Below are 18,567 nucleotides of genomic sequence, written 5' to 3'. Positions count from 1 at the left end.
TGGGAGTTGAAATCCACGAGTCATAAAAGAGCCAAGGTTGCCTACCCATGGCCTAGACATTGGTTGATAACATAGATATTTCTCAAATTTATATTATATTGTTTTATTAGTCTAGATGAAATGTTAATATATATTGCAAATCCAGGTATGATATGCCACATACTAAACAAATAAACACACACAAACAGAGAGAGAGGGAGAGAGAGAGAGAGAGAGAGAGAGAGAGACAGAGAGAGACAGAGAGAGAGAGAGAGAGAGAGAGACAGAGAGAGGGAAATTGGAACAGAGATTTAAAGATTTGCTCCCAAATGGGAAATATCTAGTGTAACCATTCCTTCCTGTTGCCTTGCCTTGTTTGCCCTGGTATTTATCACCACCAGCATCCTATTTATAGTTATTTATGGAATTTTGTATTTGCCCACAATTGTCTTCACTGCAAAAAAGTGTGGAAACAATTGACAATATTACCTGTCTCAGCCCGAGGGGTGACTAAAACAGAACAAACCGCAGGGACTAAAGACCTTCCTCAGCTCAGGACGGATTTTTAGGCCCTGTGTTGGGAAAGGAGGAGGCCATTTCTGTTGTCCAGAAATTCAGTGAGTGGTGATTGGATCTTGGATTCATCAATCAAAGGACAGTAACACTGAGTTCCTCCACTTAGTTTATATTCATGTTTATGTTTATACATTTACAATCTTTCTTGCCACAGCTGTTAAGTGAATCAAGTTGTTAAGTTAGTAACAGGGTTGTTAAGTGAATCTGGCTTCTGTAAGGATTTTGATTTTCAAATTGTTGCAAAAGGCGATCGCATGACCTTCGGACATAGCAACAGTCATAAGTATGAACAAATGACAAAATTAGTGGACCAGAGGAATGCTGTGGATATAATTTACTATTACTATTATCAAATTGGAAAACATTTGAATTTTGATCATATGATCCTGGGACTACTAGTAAGGTCGTAAGTGTGAAAAACCGTCATAAATCACTTTTTTCAGGGCTGTAACTTTCAACGGTCACTAAATGATCTGTTGTAAATTGAAGACTACCTGCAATATGTGTACTTGATCCTGCTTCCAATAGTTTTCCTCTACCTTCCATTGAAATTTCTCTAATCACTTCACAACTCTGAAGTCTATGCTTCAGAAAGACAGTCATGACGTTAACTACGTTTGTTCCTGTTTGGGGCATCATATCAAAGTTAGATATATTTATAAACTCAAAGAGGATACAAGGACAGCATTTAAAATATGAAAATAAATTGGAATCCTCCCATTGGAGGAAGAAAAAAAAACTGTGTGAAACAATAGATGTTTCGGAAGTAAACCTGCAAACATGAAAAAAAATAAAAATTTGTTCTGTTTCCGTGAAGCATGTGGTTTAATATTTCACTATAACTGAAGTACAAGTTGTGAAGCTGGGTACTTTGAACCTGGGCTTTATTTTTTGTTTTTGTTTCTAGTTTATAATATTTGGAAATTGAAAAAAGAATATATTTGCTACTAGCAAGCTCATTCCTGAAGAAAGAATAAACGTCGCCATTTATTAGGGCAGCGAATGCTTCAAAATTTATTTAGAAGAGATTTAAGAACAGAGTCTCTCTCCTGGTCATTAAAAATCTCTAACTTTTTTCTCTTCGAGCCTGAAGTCACATTACCAGTAATGGTTGTCCTCAACGTAAGACTGAAATTGAGCCCTGAATTACAGTGGTAAGTTGCTGCAGTCACAAGTCGAGGCATCATGTGACTGGACCCAAATTTTCAACATTTTTAGAGTAGTTGTTAAGCAAATGCTGTAGTCGTTAAGCGAATGCTGAAGTCATTAAGTGTTCGCTGGGGCGCTGCAAACAGTTCTAAAGGTAATCAGTTGCCAAGAATCCAAACTGGGATCATGTGATCATGGAGGTGGGGATATGCGGACACCATAATGATTAAAATAAGTCATAAGTAGTTCTGGGTCAGTTCTTCATAATTTCAAATGGTCATTAAGCAAGCAGTCATAAATCGAGGACTACCTATAACGATTAAATAATAGTATTTTATTAGGGAAAACCCTCAGAGCTGTTAGATCTGTAAGGGGAGAGGAGGGGCGGCCCTGGGCCTTCCTGAGCCAGGGCATGGGAGGAGGTGATGCACGTCTGGCCAGCCTTATTGGAGCCATGTCCCAGTCAAGCGGGGCATCCACTGGCACACGTCCAGCTTGGGAGGAGCTGAAAGGGGAGCGCGAGCCCTGCACATGATCAGAGCCTCCGCAGCCCCGAGGGGAGAGTGCACTATGTCCCCTCCCCTTCCTGGAGACCCTGTGTGAGGAGCCCTTCCTTGGGCAGGGGGTTGGTCTAAAAGCCACACCCTAGGATTGTATGATTCCTTCTGTGCTTTGTGCCACAATGATGGTGCTTCTCTGTTGTTCCTGTTCCCACATGAAAGGAAGAGGCCAAAGGCCACCAAAGGAGTCAGCCACCGGGCCGCCCAGACACTGCTAAACCCAGGTGAGCTGCCCTCCTTGGGTAGGTTTAGAATGTGGCCCGTGTTTACCTAGTTGCCGAGGCAACGAGGTTGTCAGTTTCCCTGAAAAGCCACCAACCAGGGCCCAACTGCCCATTCTCCCTTCGTGCAGTGAAAGGACAAACAGCTGCTTGGGGTCATGGCTGTACGGAAGTTTTTTAGAGTAAGTGTGGCCATCTCAGCTGCCAAGAAACTGGCAGTAGTAGGGGAGAAAGTCATGCTTCGCAACTCTTCCGACTGGCTCATCTCTATTTCTCTTTTCTTCACAGAACATCTGGAAAAGATGTTCGGCGCTCTTCTGCTGCAGGAAGAGCGACGTAGAGGACCTTCCTGTGCCTCCTGACAGGTACCACCCCCTTCTCCTCAAACCCGGGGCATGGTGGGGCACCACTGATGGACTGCAGGGTCTCTAACAGCCTCTCCCCAAGATGGCTTTCTCTCGGCAAGCGGCTTGCAGAGGCCAAAAGATGGGAAGGCTGACTGGCTGGCTGGTCTTAGAAAGGAGAGGCAGAGCTAGATGGATATTTTTTGACATGTCATCTTTTTCTTTCGGTCAGAACTGACGAGGCACATGAACAGGCGGACCAGAAGGGAGAATGGTGGACACAGATTCGTGTGTCCGATGGACGCAGGCCTTCCTCCCAAGGGGTAAGGATGCTTCTGCGACATGGCCAGTCAGGGCTCATCCCTCATAACCGGATGGGGAAAGGGAGGAATTCTCACTTGGGGGAACCTGGCCAGCCTAGCAAAAACAAGAGGAGCCTTTTGGATTCATGGAAAGATCTTGATGGATTCCTATCAGCCAAATCTTCCATGATCTGCTTTGTCTTTCCCTGTTGAATGCAGTCTTTCCCTCCTGGGGAAGATAAACGTTCCACAACATGCAGGGGACTTTTAATTTATACTTTCAATTGTTACTTGCAGGGTTTGATGGGTGTTCGTGCCACCGCCCGGAGCCCCAGGAAGGAAGAGGTGATGCCAGTTCTCATTTCAGTGAGGTAGGTGTTCGCAGATTAAGTATTCTGAACCCCCCTAAAAGGCAGCCGCAGTAAAGCCCTAAAGAGAAGGGCTAGAAGAAACCTTTGCAGAGGCAGGGGGGGCATCGCATGGCTAGTTTTGATCTTTGGCCCTTCATTCTCTCCCTAGAAATGAGACGATAGCGAAGTGGAGGCCGCGGCTCTCAACCATCTGGGAGACCTGCACTGAGTCGGTAAGCCCAGACCAGCTCCTCACCATGGTAATGGCAGAAGCCCTTTCACTGTGGATTTGTTGATATGCCAACATTTGTAATATTTGCATTGTTATTTCAGGATCCTTCGGAAGACTACCGACCAAGAGAGGTGCAGGAGGAAAGCAGTGCCTGCCTATCAAGGTAGGTAACACCTCAGAGGGTGAAGCCTTTGCAGAGAGGAGGCATCTCTGACCTCTGCCTCTGCTTCTGCTAAAGGACGAATCAAAGGCCAATCTCCTTGGCAGGCCAGCTGGAAGGGTTCTTAGAGCCTCCACGTCACCACTTTTTTAAAAAGGGCCCATGGCTGTTTTTGATGTTTGGCTCCTTCGTTTCTCTCCCCAGAGAGGAAAAGGAAGAGCACTGGAGGCCGCGACTCCCCCCCAGATCAGAGACCTGCAAAGAATCGGTAAGGCGCGAACAACTTCTACCCCACTAAACGAAGAACCATTGTCTCTGTGGAGATGCCAACAGACAGAATCTTTGCCTTTTTATTTCAGGACGAAGAAGACCAGCCGGCGGAGGAGCAGCTCTCTCCTACTGGGGAGACGACGCATACTTCGGAGGTAAGAAAGTCTTGGCAATGGGGCCGATGGAGGCTCTCTTGCTGTTGGCGCACAGGGCCTGAATGCACCCTATCCTTTAGCAATCTTAGTGGGATGCAGAAAGCTTAGGATTTATCCTCGATACTGTCATTTGCAGGATTCGATGGAAGTCCTGGTGGGCTCCCGGAACAACAGCCTGGAGGATTTTGACTCCATTTCTGCCCTCTTGGATGAGGAGTCTGAGGGAAGCTGGGAGCAGGCTGCAGAGGCTTCGGAGGCCAGCCTTTCGTCCAGTCCGTGGGTAAGACAGACAAAGTGTTTTCTCTTGGGGAGGGATAGAGTCCCTCTATTCAGTTCTCCTAATCTGAGTGAACTGTGCTGGAGAGCTCTGGGCAGTGGATAAAGGTGACACCTGGCCCTTGGGACAAGGTCCTTAGGCTAACTAGAAGCACCCAAGCTGTGTTGCGATTGATTTACTGCAAACCAGAAGGGAAGGGCCAATTCAGTGGACTGGGGTCCTAAATAGATATGGCCCATCCTGTTTATCCCTTTCATTTTTCTGCATCATCCTCTCCAGCAACCAGCTGTTTCCAGGCAGGGCTTTAACGGGCAGAGTGGGTGGGAGTGGGGATTGCAACAGAAGCATTGTTTCTGATGGGAATCCCAAATCAATCGGGCCCCTTTTAGAAATTCTGAGTCTACTTTCATTGATGGATAAAAAGTCATCATTGTCATTCACAGGATTCTCCCGAAGAAGGGGAAGCCTCGCTGGACAATGTCAGCAGCCTGGAGGAGGACTCCCTGGACCTCAGTCTCTAATTAAAAGAGGTACCTATTTTAGCCTCTTTGTGGATCAATGCCTTGCTCAAGGAAACAATAAGCTCTGACGGGCAGGGTCACCCAAGTCAGACAGGTCATAGTGCAGAGTGCTGACATAACGTGGTCCACGGGAGAAGGAAATGGCAACCCTCTCCTTACTTTTGATACCCCACAAAAAGTATCAAAAGTAACTCCAGAAAGAACAAAGTTTGTATACTTTTATAGAAAGAGTGTGGTACTAAGAATAGCCTTTGATTCCTCCCCCAGACGCTTCCCCAGATGCCTCTCCAGAAGGCAGATTGGAGGAGGATGAACCAGTCCCAGGCACATCAGGAGGTGAGTTGGCCAATGCCTCCGAACAGCCAGCGGAGAGTGATTTGGCTGAAGCACAGCTGCAGCAGGAGAGCCCTGAAACTTCCGGGCAGCTGCAGATGGTTAGCTTTGAGCAGGAACTGCTTTCTGCATTATCCGAGAACAACTAGGGAAGAGAAAAGGCAGGAGCAGCAAAGGGCGGTTCTTTCACTCACGAGGAGGTAGTCTTGCCTTTCTTGATGGGCTGCACCAGAAGCTGGCAATTGAGCACAGCAGACAACTGGAGGCCATGCTGGGAACAATGCATTCATGACTAGGGGGTTGGAGTAGAAGACCTCCAAGGTCCCTTCCAACTCTTGGTATTCTGTTCTGGTATTCTATCTGCATATAGACGGATGGCGGAATCAGCCCCAGCGGCGAAGCCCTGCGAGGAGCCACTTTCCAACGAGGAAGTTCCTGCGTCTTGCTAATGTTATTGTTGTAATTCTTTTTGTTGTACTTGTTGTTGTTGTGCATCTTCTTGTTTTTGTTCTTGTTGTTTGAGAATAAAACTAAAAAATTCTTTATATCTGCTAATTTAGTTTAAACCTAGTTTCATTACACTTTTGTTAGGAATAACAAACTTTTCATTAAATGCAGAATTTCAGCAAACTTCTTTGTCTGTTTTCTCATATTTTTTCCACTGTTCTATGGGATACAGTGATTAGTATTCACTTACAATATTAATGGAAACCTGACACTTCCAGAGGTTCCTCAGCTACGCGCAAGTAGTCCTCAACTTACCACAATTGATCCACAAATTTATCTTTTAAATACAACATTTGTTTAGTGACTTTTGCCCCATTTTACGACCTTTCTTCCCACAGTGGTTAAGCAGATCACTGCAGTTGTTAAGATAGTAATACAGTTGTTAAGAGAATGTGGCTTCCCCATTGTTTTTGCTTGCCAGAAGGACTCAAAAGTTGATCACATGACCCCGGGACACTGATACAGTCATAAACATGAGTCAGTTGCCAAGCATCTGAATATCGATCATGTGACTAAGGGGCGACTGCAACGGACGTAAGTGTGAAACAAGATCATAAGTCCCTTTTTACAGTGCCGTTGTAACTTTGAACAGTCACTAAGTGAACTGTCGTAAGTGGAGGATTACCTGTACTTTCTGAACATCAACCAGTGTCTTGTCTAGTAAGAAGGAGAATTTTGTTCAGCAACATCAGGAAGATCTGTCCTTGGAACATCATGATTGGAGGCACAGAAAGCACTGTAGATCTGCTATGGGGGCAGAAAGTTTGCATTCTTCCAGAAGAAGGAATTTTACAGAAGAATACCCAAGTTACACTGGCTAAGAGGCAATAATTTCTTGCAACTCATGCTAGATTGTTGCACACACTAGCAAAATACCGTAGATAAGATACACAAATGGGACAGCTAAAATGGCAAGGAAAGTGTATGTCCTATCCAGACGTGAACAATTTCCATGCCAGTGATTTCCATTAAACTGTAAATAAAAATGATCATGTGAATGGCAACATAGCATACCTTGCTTTGTTATTCTCCTCTCAGTAACCTTGTTAATTGGTACTACATTTTCCATTGAAAAAGATGTGTTGCTTCACGTTTAGTAAGAATAAGAATATAAGGTATTTAGGGCTTGGATTCAAAGGCTTGATGTTTGCCCTCTCCCCCATCTGCACTCATGCAAGTGCATTGTGGGCAATCAGCAACCAGATCACATTCAGAGCTTTTTGCAGCATCCCACAATCACGTGACTACAGCTTACAATGTTTTGCTGGCGTTGACTACCAATATCTGGTAAAAAATGCCCATTCTGAAAAATGGGTACACTTAACGACTGCAGCTTTCATTTAATGACCGCTGCAAACACCGTTGTAGAATAGGTTTGGTCACATGATGTCTTACTTAATCACCAGTAAGACTTACCGTCTTAATTCCAGACTGGTATTAGGTGCCAAATGCTATTACTCTTTTTTTAAAGATATGAAAGATTATCAGTATTATCCTCTGTGCATCTCCATCTACAAAACCGCATTTGCATACAGCTCTGCAATTCAACCCCTCTAACCGATTTTCTCTGGAGAGGTGAGCGCAACTCCCAGACTGGCCATTTCTCTCCATGTAAATGGTGGCCTGACAGCGACTGCAATCTGACCGCTTACAGAGAGACACCAATTTCATCTGGCACAGGCAAACACATGTCAACTTCCCAACCAAAAGTACAAGTAGTGCTCGACTTACAACCACAATGGAGCCTAAAATTTCTGTTGTCAAGAGAGACATTTGTTAATGGAATTTTGCCCCATTTTATGACCTTTCTTGCCACAGTTATTAAGTGAATCACTCCAGTTCATAAGCGAGTAACCTGGTTGTTAAGTGAATCTGGCTTCCCCATTGACTTTGCTTGTCAGAAGGTCACAAAAGGAGGTGACATGACCTTGGGACCCCCCCCCCCCCCCCCCCCCCCCCCCCCGCCCCCCCCCCCCCCCCCCCCCCTCTCCCTCCTCCCCCTCCCCCCCTCCCCTTCCTCCCCCCCCCCCCCCCCCCCTCCCCCCCCCCCCCCCCCCCCCCTCCCCCCCCCCCCCCCCCCCCCCCCCCCCCCCCCCCCTCCCCCTCCCCCCCCTACCCCCCCCCCCCCCCCCCCCCCCCCCCCCCCCCCCCCCCTCCCCCCCTCTCCCCTCCCCTCCCCCCCCCCCCACCTTCCCCCCCCCCCCCCCCCCCCTCCCCCCCCCTCCCCCCCCCCCCCCCCCCCCCCCCCCCCCTCAGGAACGGTCGTAAGTATGAACCAGTTGCCAAGCATCTGAATTTTGATCACAGAATCATGGGGATGCTGCAAAGGGGGTAACTGTGAAAAACGAACATATGTCACTTTTTTCAGTGACGTTGTAACTTCGAATGGTCACTAAATGAACAGTTGTAAGTTGAGGACTTCCTGTAATTTGGAGGGCTATTTCTTCTATAGACAAGGAGCACTGATGATGTCTTGCAATATACATCTTAAAATAAATACCCAACCTGGAAACATTTTTGGAATACGAGTTTACTTACAGAAGAAAGATTCTATATTTACCATTTAATAATAGGCTGGAAGATAAAACCCCAAAAAGATATTTATCAGAGGCCATAAAAGTCACTTAGAAGCTGAATTTAACAGAATGACAGAGTTGGAAGGGACCTTGGAGATCTTCTAGTCCAACCTCCTAGAATTCCAGAAGTGAAGAAGGGGTTTCCAAGTTGAAAAAAAAGTACTCATGTGTTGTTGTTGTTTTCATCAAAGGAGTCAATTTAGCCATCTCTGCTACCTCCATCAACTTTTGCAACCATTCCTCCATTGTGGAGATCGAAATGTCCTTCCCTTTTTGTACATAAAGTAGTCTTGCTACCATCAACGTATATAACATTGAAGTTCCATCATTGTTTACAAGTCTTTTTTCCATTAAGCCAAAAAGAACAGTTTCTGCTTTTACCTTTATATTCACTTTCAGAATTTTCTGTATTAGAATAGAAATCCTACTCCAATAGTTCTTTACTTTATCACATGTCCACCGTAAATGATAAAAGCTCCCTTGGGCCAGGATGTTTTTCAGGGGGCTGTGAATGTAGACACGAGTTGCCTCTGGTGTGATGCGTATTTTGGTCGTTGATGATGCCGACAATATTGCAATGATTAATGTTAATTATTATTTACTGCCAAAAGTCATATTGCAAATGGGTACCTATATATATTGAAATAGAAAAAGCTTTATTGATTATCTAGAGATAACTCCCAAATTTTCAGCATTTTCCAAGTTCCCCACATCCCAATGCCACTCAAGCACTGCTCTAGGCCGCTGACCACAGTAACCGAGCTACACAAATATTGTATAGTGAGGATGGGTTGTCAAAATGAAATACAATAACAGAAGAACGAATCCTCCTTTATCAGAAGTCCTAGGAGGCAAAGAATGCATAAATGCAGAAGAAAAGTTTGATTTTTAAGAGACACCAGAGCTGTTATTTCAATCAGTGCATTCCCCAATGTTATTGCCATGTGATAACAACAACAAGGGCCAGAATGCAATAGGTCTGTCACTAACAACTATGGAAAACCCGCTACTTGCCATTTCCACGATTCTTCTCATAAAGTCTAGTCATTTGCTAAATCCACTAAATACGATGACTGAGCAGCTACTGTTTTACCATAATATCCTACAAAACAGAGAAAGGCATGATAAAAAAGAGAATCTAAGATGTCATGTTGAGATAAATTAAGGAAGTGCGAATGGCTATAGCTCTTTCCCACCTTTACAAAGCCGTTGTTTTAGTAGAGTGTATTGAGAGGAAACGAAGAACCCTGCAAAATTATACTGGGTTATCCAGTTGGTTACATGGAGGTTAAGTGAATCTGGCTTCTGCATTGATTTTGCTTTTCAAACTGTTGCAAAAGGTGAACACGTGACCTTAGGACACAGCAAGAGTCATAAGTATGAACATAAGTATGCCAAGGATCTAACGTTTGATCACGTCACACTATAAGTGTGAAAAATGATCATAAGTCACTTTTTTGCTGTTGTCATAACTTTAAACGGTCACTAAGTGAACGGTAGGAGGTTGAGGACTACCTGTACTAGTCTAGCTCAATCTTGACATAAGGTTAAATAATAAATGTAAAGGTTTGGCCTGACAGCTGAAGAAAATGTAAAGACCAGCCATTACATTCTGCCAGCGAAGCAGAAAAGAAAGGGAACTAACAGGATGAGGAACAATTCTGGGCCAGGACAATTTAAACAACAATTAGCATTAGGTCTCAGAAACAGCAAACAGGTGTTGAAACACACACAAACTGAGGATCCCACGTCACACTGTACATCACATCATGCCCCACTGTAAACTGAGGGCATATACAGTTTCTCATTTTAAAATATACATGATGCTTCGCTTCAAGGGTTAGAGGGCCTAGACCAGGGGGAGGAAACCTTGGCTCTTTTTTGACTCGTGGACTCCAACTGCCAGAATTCCTGAGCCAGCCATGCTGAGGAGAAATGGAGAGGTTTCCAATCTGAGCCATGCTGGCTCAGGAATTCTGGGAGTTGAAATCCACGAGTCATAAAAGAGCCAAGGTTGCCTACCCATGGCCTAGACATTGGTTTACAACATAGATATTTCTCAAATTTATATTATATTGTTTTATTAGTCTAGATGAAATGTTAATATATATTGCAAATCCAGGTATGATATGCCACATACTAAACAAATAAACACACACAAACAGAGAGAGAGGGAGAGAGAGAGAGAGAGAGAGAGAGAGACACACAGAGAGAGAGAGAGAGAGAGAGAGAGAGAGAGGGAAATTGGAACAGAGATTTAAAGATTTGCTCCCAAATGGGAAATATCCAGTGTAACCATTCCTTCCTGTTGCCTTGCCTTGTTTGCCCTGGTATTTATCACCACCATCATCCTATTTATAGTTATTTATGGAATTTTGTATTTGCCCACAATTGTCTTCACTGCAAAAAAGTGTGGAAACAATTGACAATATTACCTGTCTCAGCCCGAGGGGTGACTAAAATAGAACAAACCGCAGGGACTAAAGACCTTCCTCAGCTCAGGACGGATTTTTAGGCCCTGTGTTGGGAAAGGAGGAGGCCATTTCTGTTGTCCAGAAATTCAGTGAGTGGTGATTGGATCTTGGATTCATCAATCAAAGGACAGTAACACTGAGTTCCTCCACTTAGTTTATATTCATGTTTATGTTTATACATTTACAATCTTTCTTGCCACAGCTGTTAAGTGAATCAAGTTGTTAAGTTAGTAACAGGGTTGTTAAGTGAATCTGGCTTCTGTAAGGATTTTGATTTTCAAACTGTTGCAAAAGGCGATCGCATGACCTTCGGACATAGCAACAGTCATAAGTATGAACAAATGACAAAATTAGTGGACCAGAGGAATGCTGTGGATATAATTTACTATTACTATTATCAAATTGGAAAACATTTGAATTTTGATCACATGATCCTGGGACTACTAATAAGGTCGTAAGTGTGAAAAACCGTCATAAATCACTTTTTTCAGGGCTGTAACTTTCAACGGTCACTAAATGATCTGTTGTAAATTGAAGACTACCTGCAATATGTGTACTTGATCCTGCTTCCAATAGTTTTCCTCTACCTTCCATTGAAATTTCTCTAATCACTTCACAACTCTGAAGTCTATGCTTCAGAAAGACAGTCATGACGTTAACTACGTTTGTTCCTGTTTGGGGCATCATATCAAAGTTAGATATATTTATAAACTCAAAGAGGATACAAGGACAGCATTTAAAATATGAAAATAAATTGGAATCCTCCCATTGGAGGAAGAAAAAAAAACTGTGTGAAACAATAGATGTTTCGGAAGTAAACCTGCAAACATGAAAAAAAATAAAAATTTGTTCTGTTTCCGTGAAGCATGTGGTTTAATATTTCACTATAACTGAAGTACAAGTTGTGAAGCTGGGTACTTTGAACCTGGGCTTTATTTTTTGTTTTTGTTTCTAGTTTATAATATTTGGAAATTGAAAAAAGAATATATTTGCTACTAGCAAGCTCATTCCTGAAGAAAGAAGAAACGTCGCCATTTATTAGGGCAGCGAATGCTTCAAAATTTATTTAGAAGAGATTTAAGAACAGAGTCTCTCTCCTGGTCATTAAAAATCTCTAACTTTTTTCTCTTCGAGCCTGAAGTCACATTACCAGTAATGGTTGTCCTCAACGTAAGACTGAAATTGAGCCCTGAATTACAGTGGTAAGTTGCTGCAGTCACAAGTCGAGGCATCATGTGACTGGACCCAAATTTTCAACATTTTTAGAGTAGTTGTTAAGCAAATGCTGTAGTCGTTAAGCGAATGCTGAAGTCATTAAGTGTTCGCTGGGGCGCTGCAAACAGTTCTAAAGGTAATCAGTTGCCAAGAATCCAAAATGGGATCATGTGATCATGGAGGTGGGGATATGCGGACACCATAATGATTAAAATAAGTCATAAGTAGTTCTGGGTCAGTTCTTCATAATTTCAAATGGTCATTAGGCAAGCAGTCATAAATCGAGGACTACCTATAACGATTAAATAATAGTATTTTATTAGGGAAAACCCTCAGAGCTGTTAGATCTGTAAGGGGAGAGGAGGGGCTGCCCTGGGCCTTCCTGAGCCAGGGCATGGGAGGAGGTGATGCACGTCTGGCCAGCCTTATTGGAGCCATGTCCCAGTCAAGCGGGGCATCCACTGGCACACGTCCAGCTTGGGAGGAGCTGAAAGGGGAGCGCGAGCCCTGCACATGATCAGAGCCTCCGCAGCCCCGAGGGGAGAGTGCACTATGTCCCCTCCCCTCCCTGGAGACCCTGTGTGAGGAGCCCTTCCTTGGGCAGGGGGTTGGTCTAAAAGCCACACCCTAGGATTGTATGATTCCTTCTGTGCTTTGTGCCACAATGATGGTGCTTCTCTGTTGTTCCTGTTCCCACATGAAAGGAAGAGGCCAAAGGCCACCAAAGGAGTCAGCCACCGGGCCGCCCAGACACTGCTAAACCCAGGTGAGCTGCCCTCCTTGGGTAGGTTTAGAATGTGGCCCTTGTTTACCTAGTTGCCGAGGCAACGAGGTTGTCAGTTTCCCTGAAAAGCCACCAACCAGGGCCCAACTGCCCATTCTCCCTTCGTGCAGTGAAAGGACAAACAGCTGCTTGGGGTCATGGCTGTACGGAGGTTTTTTAGAGTAAGTGTGGCCGTCTCAGCTGCCAAGAAACTGGCAGTAGTAGGGGAGAAAGTCATGCTTCGCAACTCTTCCGACTGGCTCATCTCTATTTCTCTTTTCTTCACAGAACATCTGGAAAAGATGTTCGGCGCTCTTCTGCTGCAGGAAGAGCGACGTAGAGGACCTTCCTGTGCCTCCTGACAGGTACCACCCCCTTCTCCTCAAACCCTGGGCATGGTGGGGCACCACTGATGGACTGCAGGGTCTCTAACAGCCTCTCCCCAAGATGGCTTTCTCTCGGCAAGCGGCTTGCAGAGGCCAAAAGATGGGAAGGCTGACTGGCTGGCTGGTCTTAGAAAGGAGAGGCAGAGCTAGATGGATATTTTTTGACATGTCATCTTTTTCTTTCGGTCAGAACTGACGAGGCACATGAACAGGCGGACCAGAAGGGAGAATGGTGGACACAGATTCGTGTGTCCGATGGACGCAGGCCTTCCTCCCAAGGGGTAAGGATGCTTCTGCGACATGGCCAGTCAGGGCTCATCCCTCATAACCGGATGGGGAAAGGGAGGAATTCTCACTTGGGGGAACCTGGCCAGCCTAGCAAAAGCAAGAGGAGCCTTTTGGATTCATGGAAAGATCTTGATGGCTTCCTATCAGCCAAATCTTCCATGATCTGCTTTGTCTTTCCCTGTTGAATGCAGTCTTTCCCTCCTGGGGAAGATAAACGTTCCACAACATGCAGGGGACTTTTAATTTATACTTTCAATTGTTACTTGCAGGGTTTGATGGGTGTTCGTGCCACCGCCCGGAGCCCCAGGAAGGAAGAGGTGATGCCAGTTCTCATTTCAGTGAGGTAGGTGTTCGCAGATTAAGTATTCTGAACCCCCCTAAAAGGCAGCCGCAGTAAAGCCCTAAAGAGAAGGGCTAGAAGAAACCTTTGCAGAGGCAGGGGGGGCATCGCATGGCTAGTTTTGATCTTTGGCCCTTCATTCTCTCCCTAGAAATGAGAAGATAGCGAAGTGGAGGCCGCGGCTCTCAACCATCTGGGAGACCTGCACTGAGTCGGTAAGCCCAGACCAGCTCCTCACCATGGCAATGGCAGAAGCCCTTTCGCTGTGGATTTGTTGATATGCCAACATTTGTAATATTTGCATTGTTATTTCAGGATCCTTCGGAAGAATACCGACCAAGAGAGGTGCAGGAGGAAAGCAGTGCCTGCCTATCAAGGTAGGTAACACCTCAGAGGGTGAAGCCTTTGCAGAGAGGAGGCATCTCTGACCTCTGCCTCTGCTTCTGCTAAAGGAAGAATCAAAGGCCAATCTCCTTGGCAGGCCAGCTGGAAGGGTTCTTAGAGCCTCCACGTCACCACTTTTTTAAAAAGGGCCCATGGCTGTTTTTGATGTTTGGCTCCTTCGTTTCTCTCCCCAGAGAGGAAAAGGAAGAGCACTGGAGGCCGCGACTCCCCCCCAGATCAGAGACCTGCAGAGAATCGGTAAGGCGCGAACAACTTCTACCCCACTAAACGAAGAACCATTGTCTCTGTGGAGATGCCAACAGACAGAATCTTTGCCTTTTTATTTCAGGACGAAGAAGACCAGCCGGCGGAGGAGCAGCTCTCTCCTACTGGGGAGAAGACGCATACTTCGGAGGTAAGAAAGTCTTGGCAATGGGGCCGATGGAGGCTCTCTTGCTGTTGGCGCACAGGGCCTGAATGCACCCTATCCTTTAGCAATCTTATTGGGATGCAGAAAGCTTAGGATTTATCCTCGATACTGTCATTTGCAGGATTCGATGGAAGTCCTGGTGGGCTCCCGGAACAACAGCCTGGAGGATTTTGACTCCATTTCTGCCCTCTTGGATGAGGAGTCTGAGGGAAGCTGGGAGCAGGCTGCAGAGGCTTCGGAGGCCAGCCTTTCGTCCAGTCCGTGGGTAAGACAGACAAAGTGTTTTCTCTTGGGGAGGGATAGAGTCCCTCTATTCAGTTCTCCTAATCTGAGTGAACTGTGCTGGAGAGCTCTGGGCAGTGGATAAAGGTGACACCTGGCCCTTGGGACAAGGTACTTAGGCTAACTAGAAGCACCCAAGCTGTGTTGCGATTGATTTACTGCAAACCAGAAGGGAAGGGCCAATTCAGTGGACTGGGGTCCTAAATAGATATGGCCCACCCTGTTTATCCCTTTCATTTTTCTGCATCATCCTCTCCAGCAACCAGCTGTTTCCAGGCAGGGCTTTAACGGGCAGAGTGGGTGGGAGTGGGGATTGCAACAGAAGCATTGTTTCTGATGGGAATCCCAAATCAATCGGGCCCCTTTTAGAAATTCTGAGTCTACTTTCATTGATGGATAAAAAGTCATCATTGTCATTCACAGGATTCTCCCGAAGAAGGGGAAGCCTCGCTGGACAATGTCAGCAGCCTGGAGGAGGACTCCCTGGACCTCAGTCTCTAATTAAAAGAGGTACCTATTTTAGCCTCTTTGTGGATCAATGCCTTGCTCAAGGAAACAATGAGCTCTGACGGGCAGGGTCACCCAAGTCAGACAGGTCATAGTGCAGAGTGCTGACATAACGTGGTGCACTGGAAAAGGAAATGGCAACCCTCTCCTTACTTTTGATACCCCACAAAAAGTATCAAAAGTAACTCCAGAAAGAACAAAGTTTGTATACTTTTATAGAAAGAGTGTGGTACTAAGAATAGCCTTTGATTCCTCCCCCAGACGCTTCCCCAGATGCCTCTCCAGAAGGCAGATCGGAGGAGGATGAACCAGTCCCAGGCACATCAGGAGGTGAGTTGGCCAATGCCTCCGAACAGCCAGCGGAGAGTGATTTGGCTGAAGCACAGCTGCAGCAGGAGAGCCCTGAAACTTCCGGGCAGCTGCAGATGGTTAGCTTTGAGCAGGAACTGCTTTCTGCATTATCCGAGAACAACTAGGGAAGAGAAAAGGCAGGAGCAGCAAAGGGCGGTTCTTTCACTCACGAGGAGGTAGTCTTGCCTTTCTTGATGGGCTGCACCAGAAGCTGGCAATTGAGCACAGCAGACAAATGGAGGCCATGCTGGGAACAATGCATTCATGACTAGGGGGTTGGAGTAGAAGACCTCCAAGGTCCCTTCCAACTCTTGGTATTCTATCTGCATATAGACGGATGGCGGAATCAGCCCCAGCGGCGAAGCCCTGCGAGGAGCCACTTTCCAACGAGGAAGTTCCTGCGTCTTGTTAATGTTATTGTTGTAATTCTTTTTGTTGTACCTGTTGTTGTTGTGCATCTTCTTGTTTTTGTTCTTGTTGTTTGAGAATAAAACTAAAAAATTCTTTATATCTGCTAATTTAGTTTAAACCTAGTTTCATTACACTTTTGTTAGGAATAACAAACTTTTCATTAAATGCAGAATTTCAGCAAACTTCTTTGTCTGTTTTCTCGTATTTTTTCCACCGTTCTATGGGATACAGTGATTAGTATTCACTTACAATATTAATGGAAACCTGACACTTCCAGAGGTTCCTCAGCTACGCGCAAGTAGTCCTCAACTTACCACAATTGATCCACAAATTTATCTTTTAAATACAACATTTGTTTAGTGACTTTTGCCCCATTTTACGACCTTTCTTCCCACAGTTGTTAAGCAGATCACTGCAGTTGTTAAGATAGTAATACAGTTGTTAAGAGAATGTGGCTTCCCCATTGTTTTTGCTTGCCAGAAGGACTCAAAAGTTGATCACATGACCCCGGGACACTGCTACAGTCATAAACATGAGTCAGTTGCCAAGCATCTGAATATCGATCATGTGACTAAGGGGCTACTGCAACGGACGTAAGTGTGAAACAAGATCATAAGTCCCTTTTTACAGTGCCGTTGTAACTTTGAACAGTCACTAAGTGAACTGTCGTAAGTGGAGGATTACCTGTACTTTCTGAACATCAACCAGTGTATTGTCTAGTAAGAAGGAGAATTTTGTTCAGCAACATCAGGAAGATCTGTCCTTGGAACATCATGATTGGAGGCACAGAAAGCACTGTAGATCTGCTATGGGGGCAGAAAGTTTGCATTCTTCCAGAAGAAGGAATATTACAGAAGAATACCCAAGTTACACTGGCTAAGAGGCAATAATTTCTTGCAACTCATGCTAGATTGTTGCACACACTAGCAAAATACCGTATATAAGATACACAAATGGGACAGCTAAAATGGCAAGGAAAGTGTATGTCCTATCCAGACGTGAACAATTTCCATGCCAGTGATTTCCATTAAACTGTAAATAAAAATGATCATGTGAATGGCAACATAGCATACCTTGCTTTGTTATTCTCCTCTCAGTAACCTTGTTAATTGGTACTACATTTTCCATTGAAAAAGATGTGTTGCTTCACGTTTAGTAAGAATAAGAATATAAGGTATTTAGGGCTTGGATTCAAAGGCTTGATGTTTGCCCTCTCCCCCATCTGCACTCATGCAATTGCATTGTGGGCAATCAGCAACCAGATCACATTCAGAGCTTTTTGCAGCATCCCACAATCACGTGACTACAGCTTACAATGTTTTGCTGGCGTTGACTACCAATATCTGGTAAAAAATGCCCATTCTGAAAAATGGGTACACTTAACGACTGCAGCTTTCATTTAATGACCGCTGCAAACACCGTTGTAGAATAGGTTTGGTCACATGATGTCTTACTTAATCACCAGTAAGACTTACCGTCTTAATTCCAGACTGGTATTAGGTGCCAAATGCTATTACTCTTTTTTTAAAGATATGAAAGATTATCAGTATTATCCTCTGTGCATCTCCATCTACAAAACCGCATTTGCATACAGCTCTGCAATTCAACCCCTCTAACCGATTTTCTCTGGAGAGGTGAGCGCAACTCCCAGACTGGCCATTTCTCTCCATGTAAATGGTGGCCTGACAGCGACTGCAATCTGACCGCTTACAGAGAGGCACCAATTTCATCTGGCACAGGCAAACACATGTCAACTTCCCAACCAAAAGTACAAGTAGTGCTCGACTTACAACCACAATGGAGCCTAAAATTTCTGTTGTCAAGAGAGACATTTGTTAATGGAATTTTGCCCCATTTTATGACCTTTCTTGCCACAGTTATTAAGTGAATCACTCCAGTTCATAAGCGAGTAACCTGGTTGTTAAGTGAATCTGGCTTCCCCATTGACTTTGCTTGTCAGAAGGTCACAAAAGGAGGTGACATGACCTTGGGACACAGGAACGGTCATAAGTATGAACCAGTTGCCAAGCATCTGAATTTTGATCACAGAATCATGGGGATGCTGCAAAGGGGGTAACTGTGAAAAACGAACATATGTCACTTTTTTCAGTGACGTTGTAACTTCGAATGGTCACTAAATGAACAGTGGTAAGTTGAGGACTTCCTGTAATTTGGAGGGCTATTTCTTCTATAGACAAGGAGCACTGATGATGTCTTGCAATAT

General features: G+C 44.9%; 1 protein-coding gene and 1 long non-coding RNA gene across 5 annotated transcripts; both read left to right on the top strand.

Annotated features, from left to right (window-relative positions):
* Positions 1–1,539: 1,539 nt before the first annotated feature.
* Positions 1,540–3,627, top strand: LOC120298792. The gene is made up of 5 exons (XR_005554219.1): positions 1,540–1,709; positions 2,427–2,488; positions 2,774–2,850; positions 3,062–3,152; positions 3,429–3,627. It is a non-coding gene; the product is annotated as an uncharacterized LOC120298792 (long non-coding RNA).
* Positions 3,628–11,408: 7,781 nt separating this feature from the next.
* Positions 11,409–16,663, top strand: LOC120298793. 4 transcript variants are annotated; one of them, XR_005554220.1, is made up of 13 exons: positions 11,409–12,188; positions 12,906–13,146; positions 13,253–13,329; positions 13,541–13,631; positions 13,908–13,981; positions 14,130–14,193; positions 14,294–14,355; positions 14,557–14,620; positions 14,712–14,777; positions 14,914–15,057; positions 15,498–15,584; positions 15,843–15,911; positions 16,266–16,659. XR_005554220.1 is itself a non-coding variant. In XM_039322832.1 (11 exons), exons 1-10 carry the CDS (start codon positions 13,123–13,125, stop codon positions 15,573–15,575), a joined length of 744 nt encoding a protein of 247 aa, XP_039178766.1. In that variant the 5' UTR covers positions 11,409–13,122; the 3' UTR covers positions 15,576–15,584; positions 15,843–16,663. The 4 variants fall into 4 exon arrangements, 1 of the variants encoding a protein (XP_039178766.1); XR_005554221.1 differs by having other exon boundaries at positions 12,906–12,967; positions 13,541–13,981; XM_039322832.1 differs by having other exon boundaries at positions 11,409–13,146; positions 15,843–16,663.
* Positions 16,664–18,567: the final 1,904 nt, after the last annotated feature.

The sequence above is a fragment of the Crotalus tigris genome, unplaced genomic scaffold (assembly GCF_016545835.1).
Source record: "Crotalus tigris isolate CLP2741 ecotype Arizona unplaced genomic scaffold, ASM1654583v1 scf7180000024137.51039, whole genome shotgun sequence".
NCBI classification, from domain to species: domain Eukaryota; kingdom Metazoa; phylum Chordata; class Lepidosauria; order Squamata; family Viperidae; genus Crotalus; species Crotalus tigris.
This window is presented reverse-complemented; position numbering and strand designations above follow the sequence as displayed.

Bases quoted from the DNA above. Each gene is read 5' to 3' on its own strand.
- LOC120298793 (XM_039322832.1), top strand. From the start codon at position 13,123: ATGGCTGTACGGAGGTTTTTTAGA. The intron at 14,621-14,711 runs GTAAGGCGCGAA...TTTTTATTTCAG, and splicing joins CAGAGACCTGCAGAGAATCG to GACGAAGAAGACCAGCCGGC. The intron at 15,058-15,497 runs GTAAGACAGACA...TGTCATTCACAG, and splicing joins GCCTTTCGTCCAGTCCGTGG to GATTCTCCCGAAGAAGGGGA.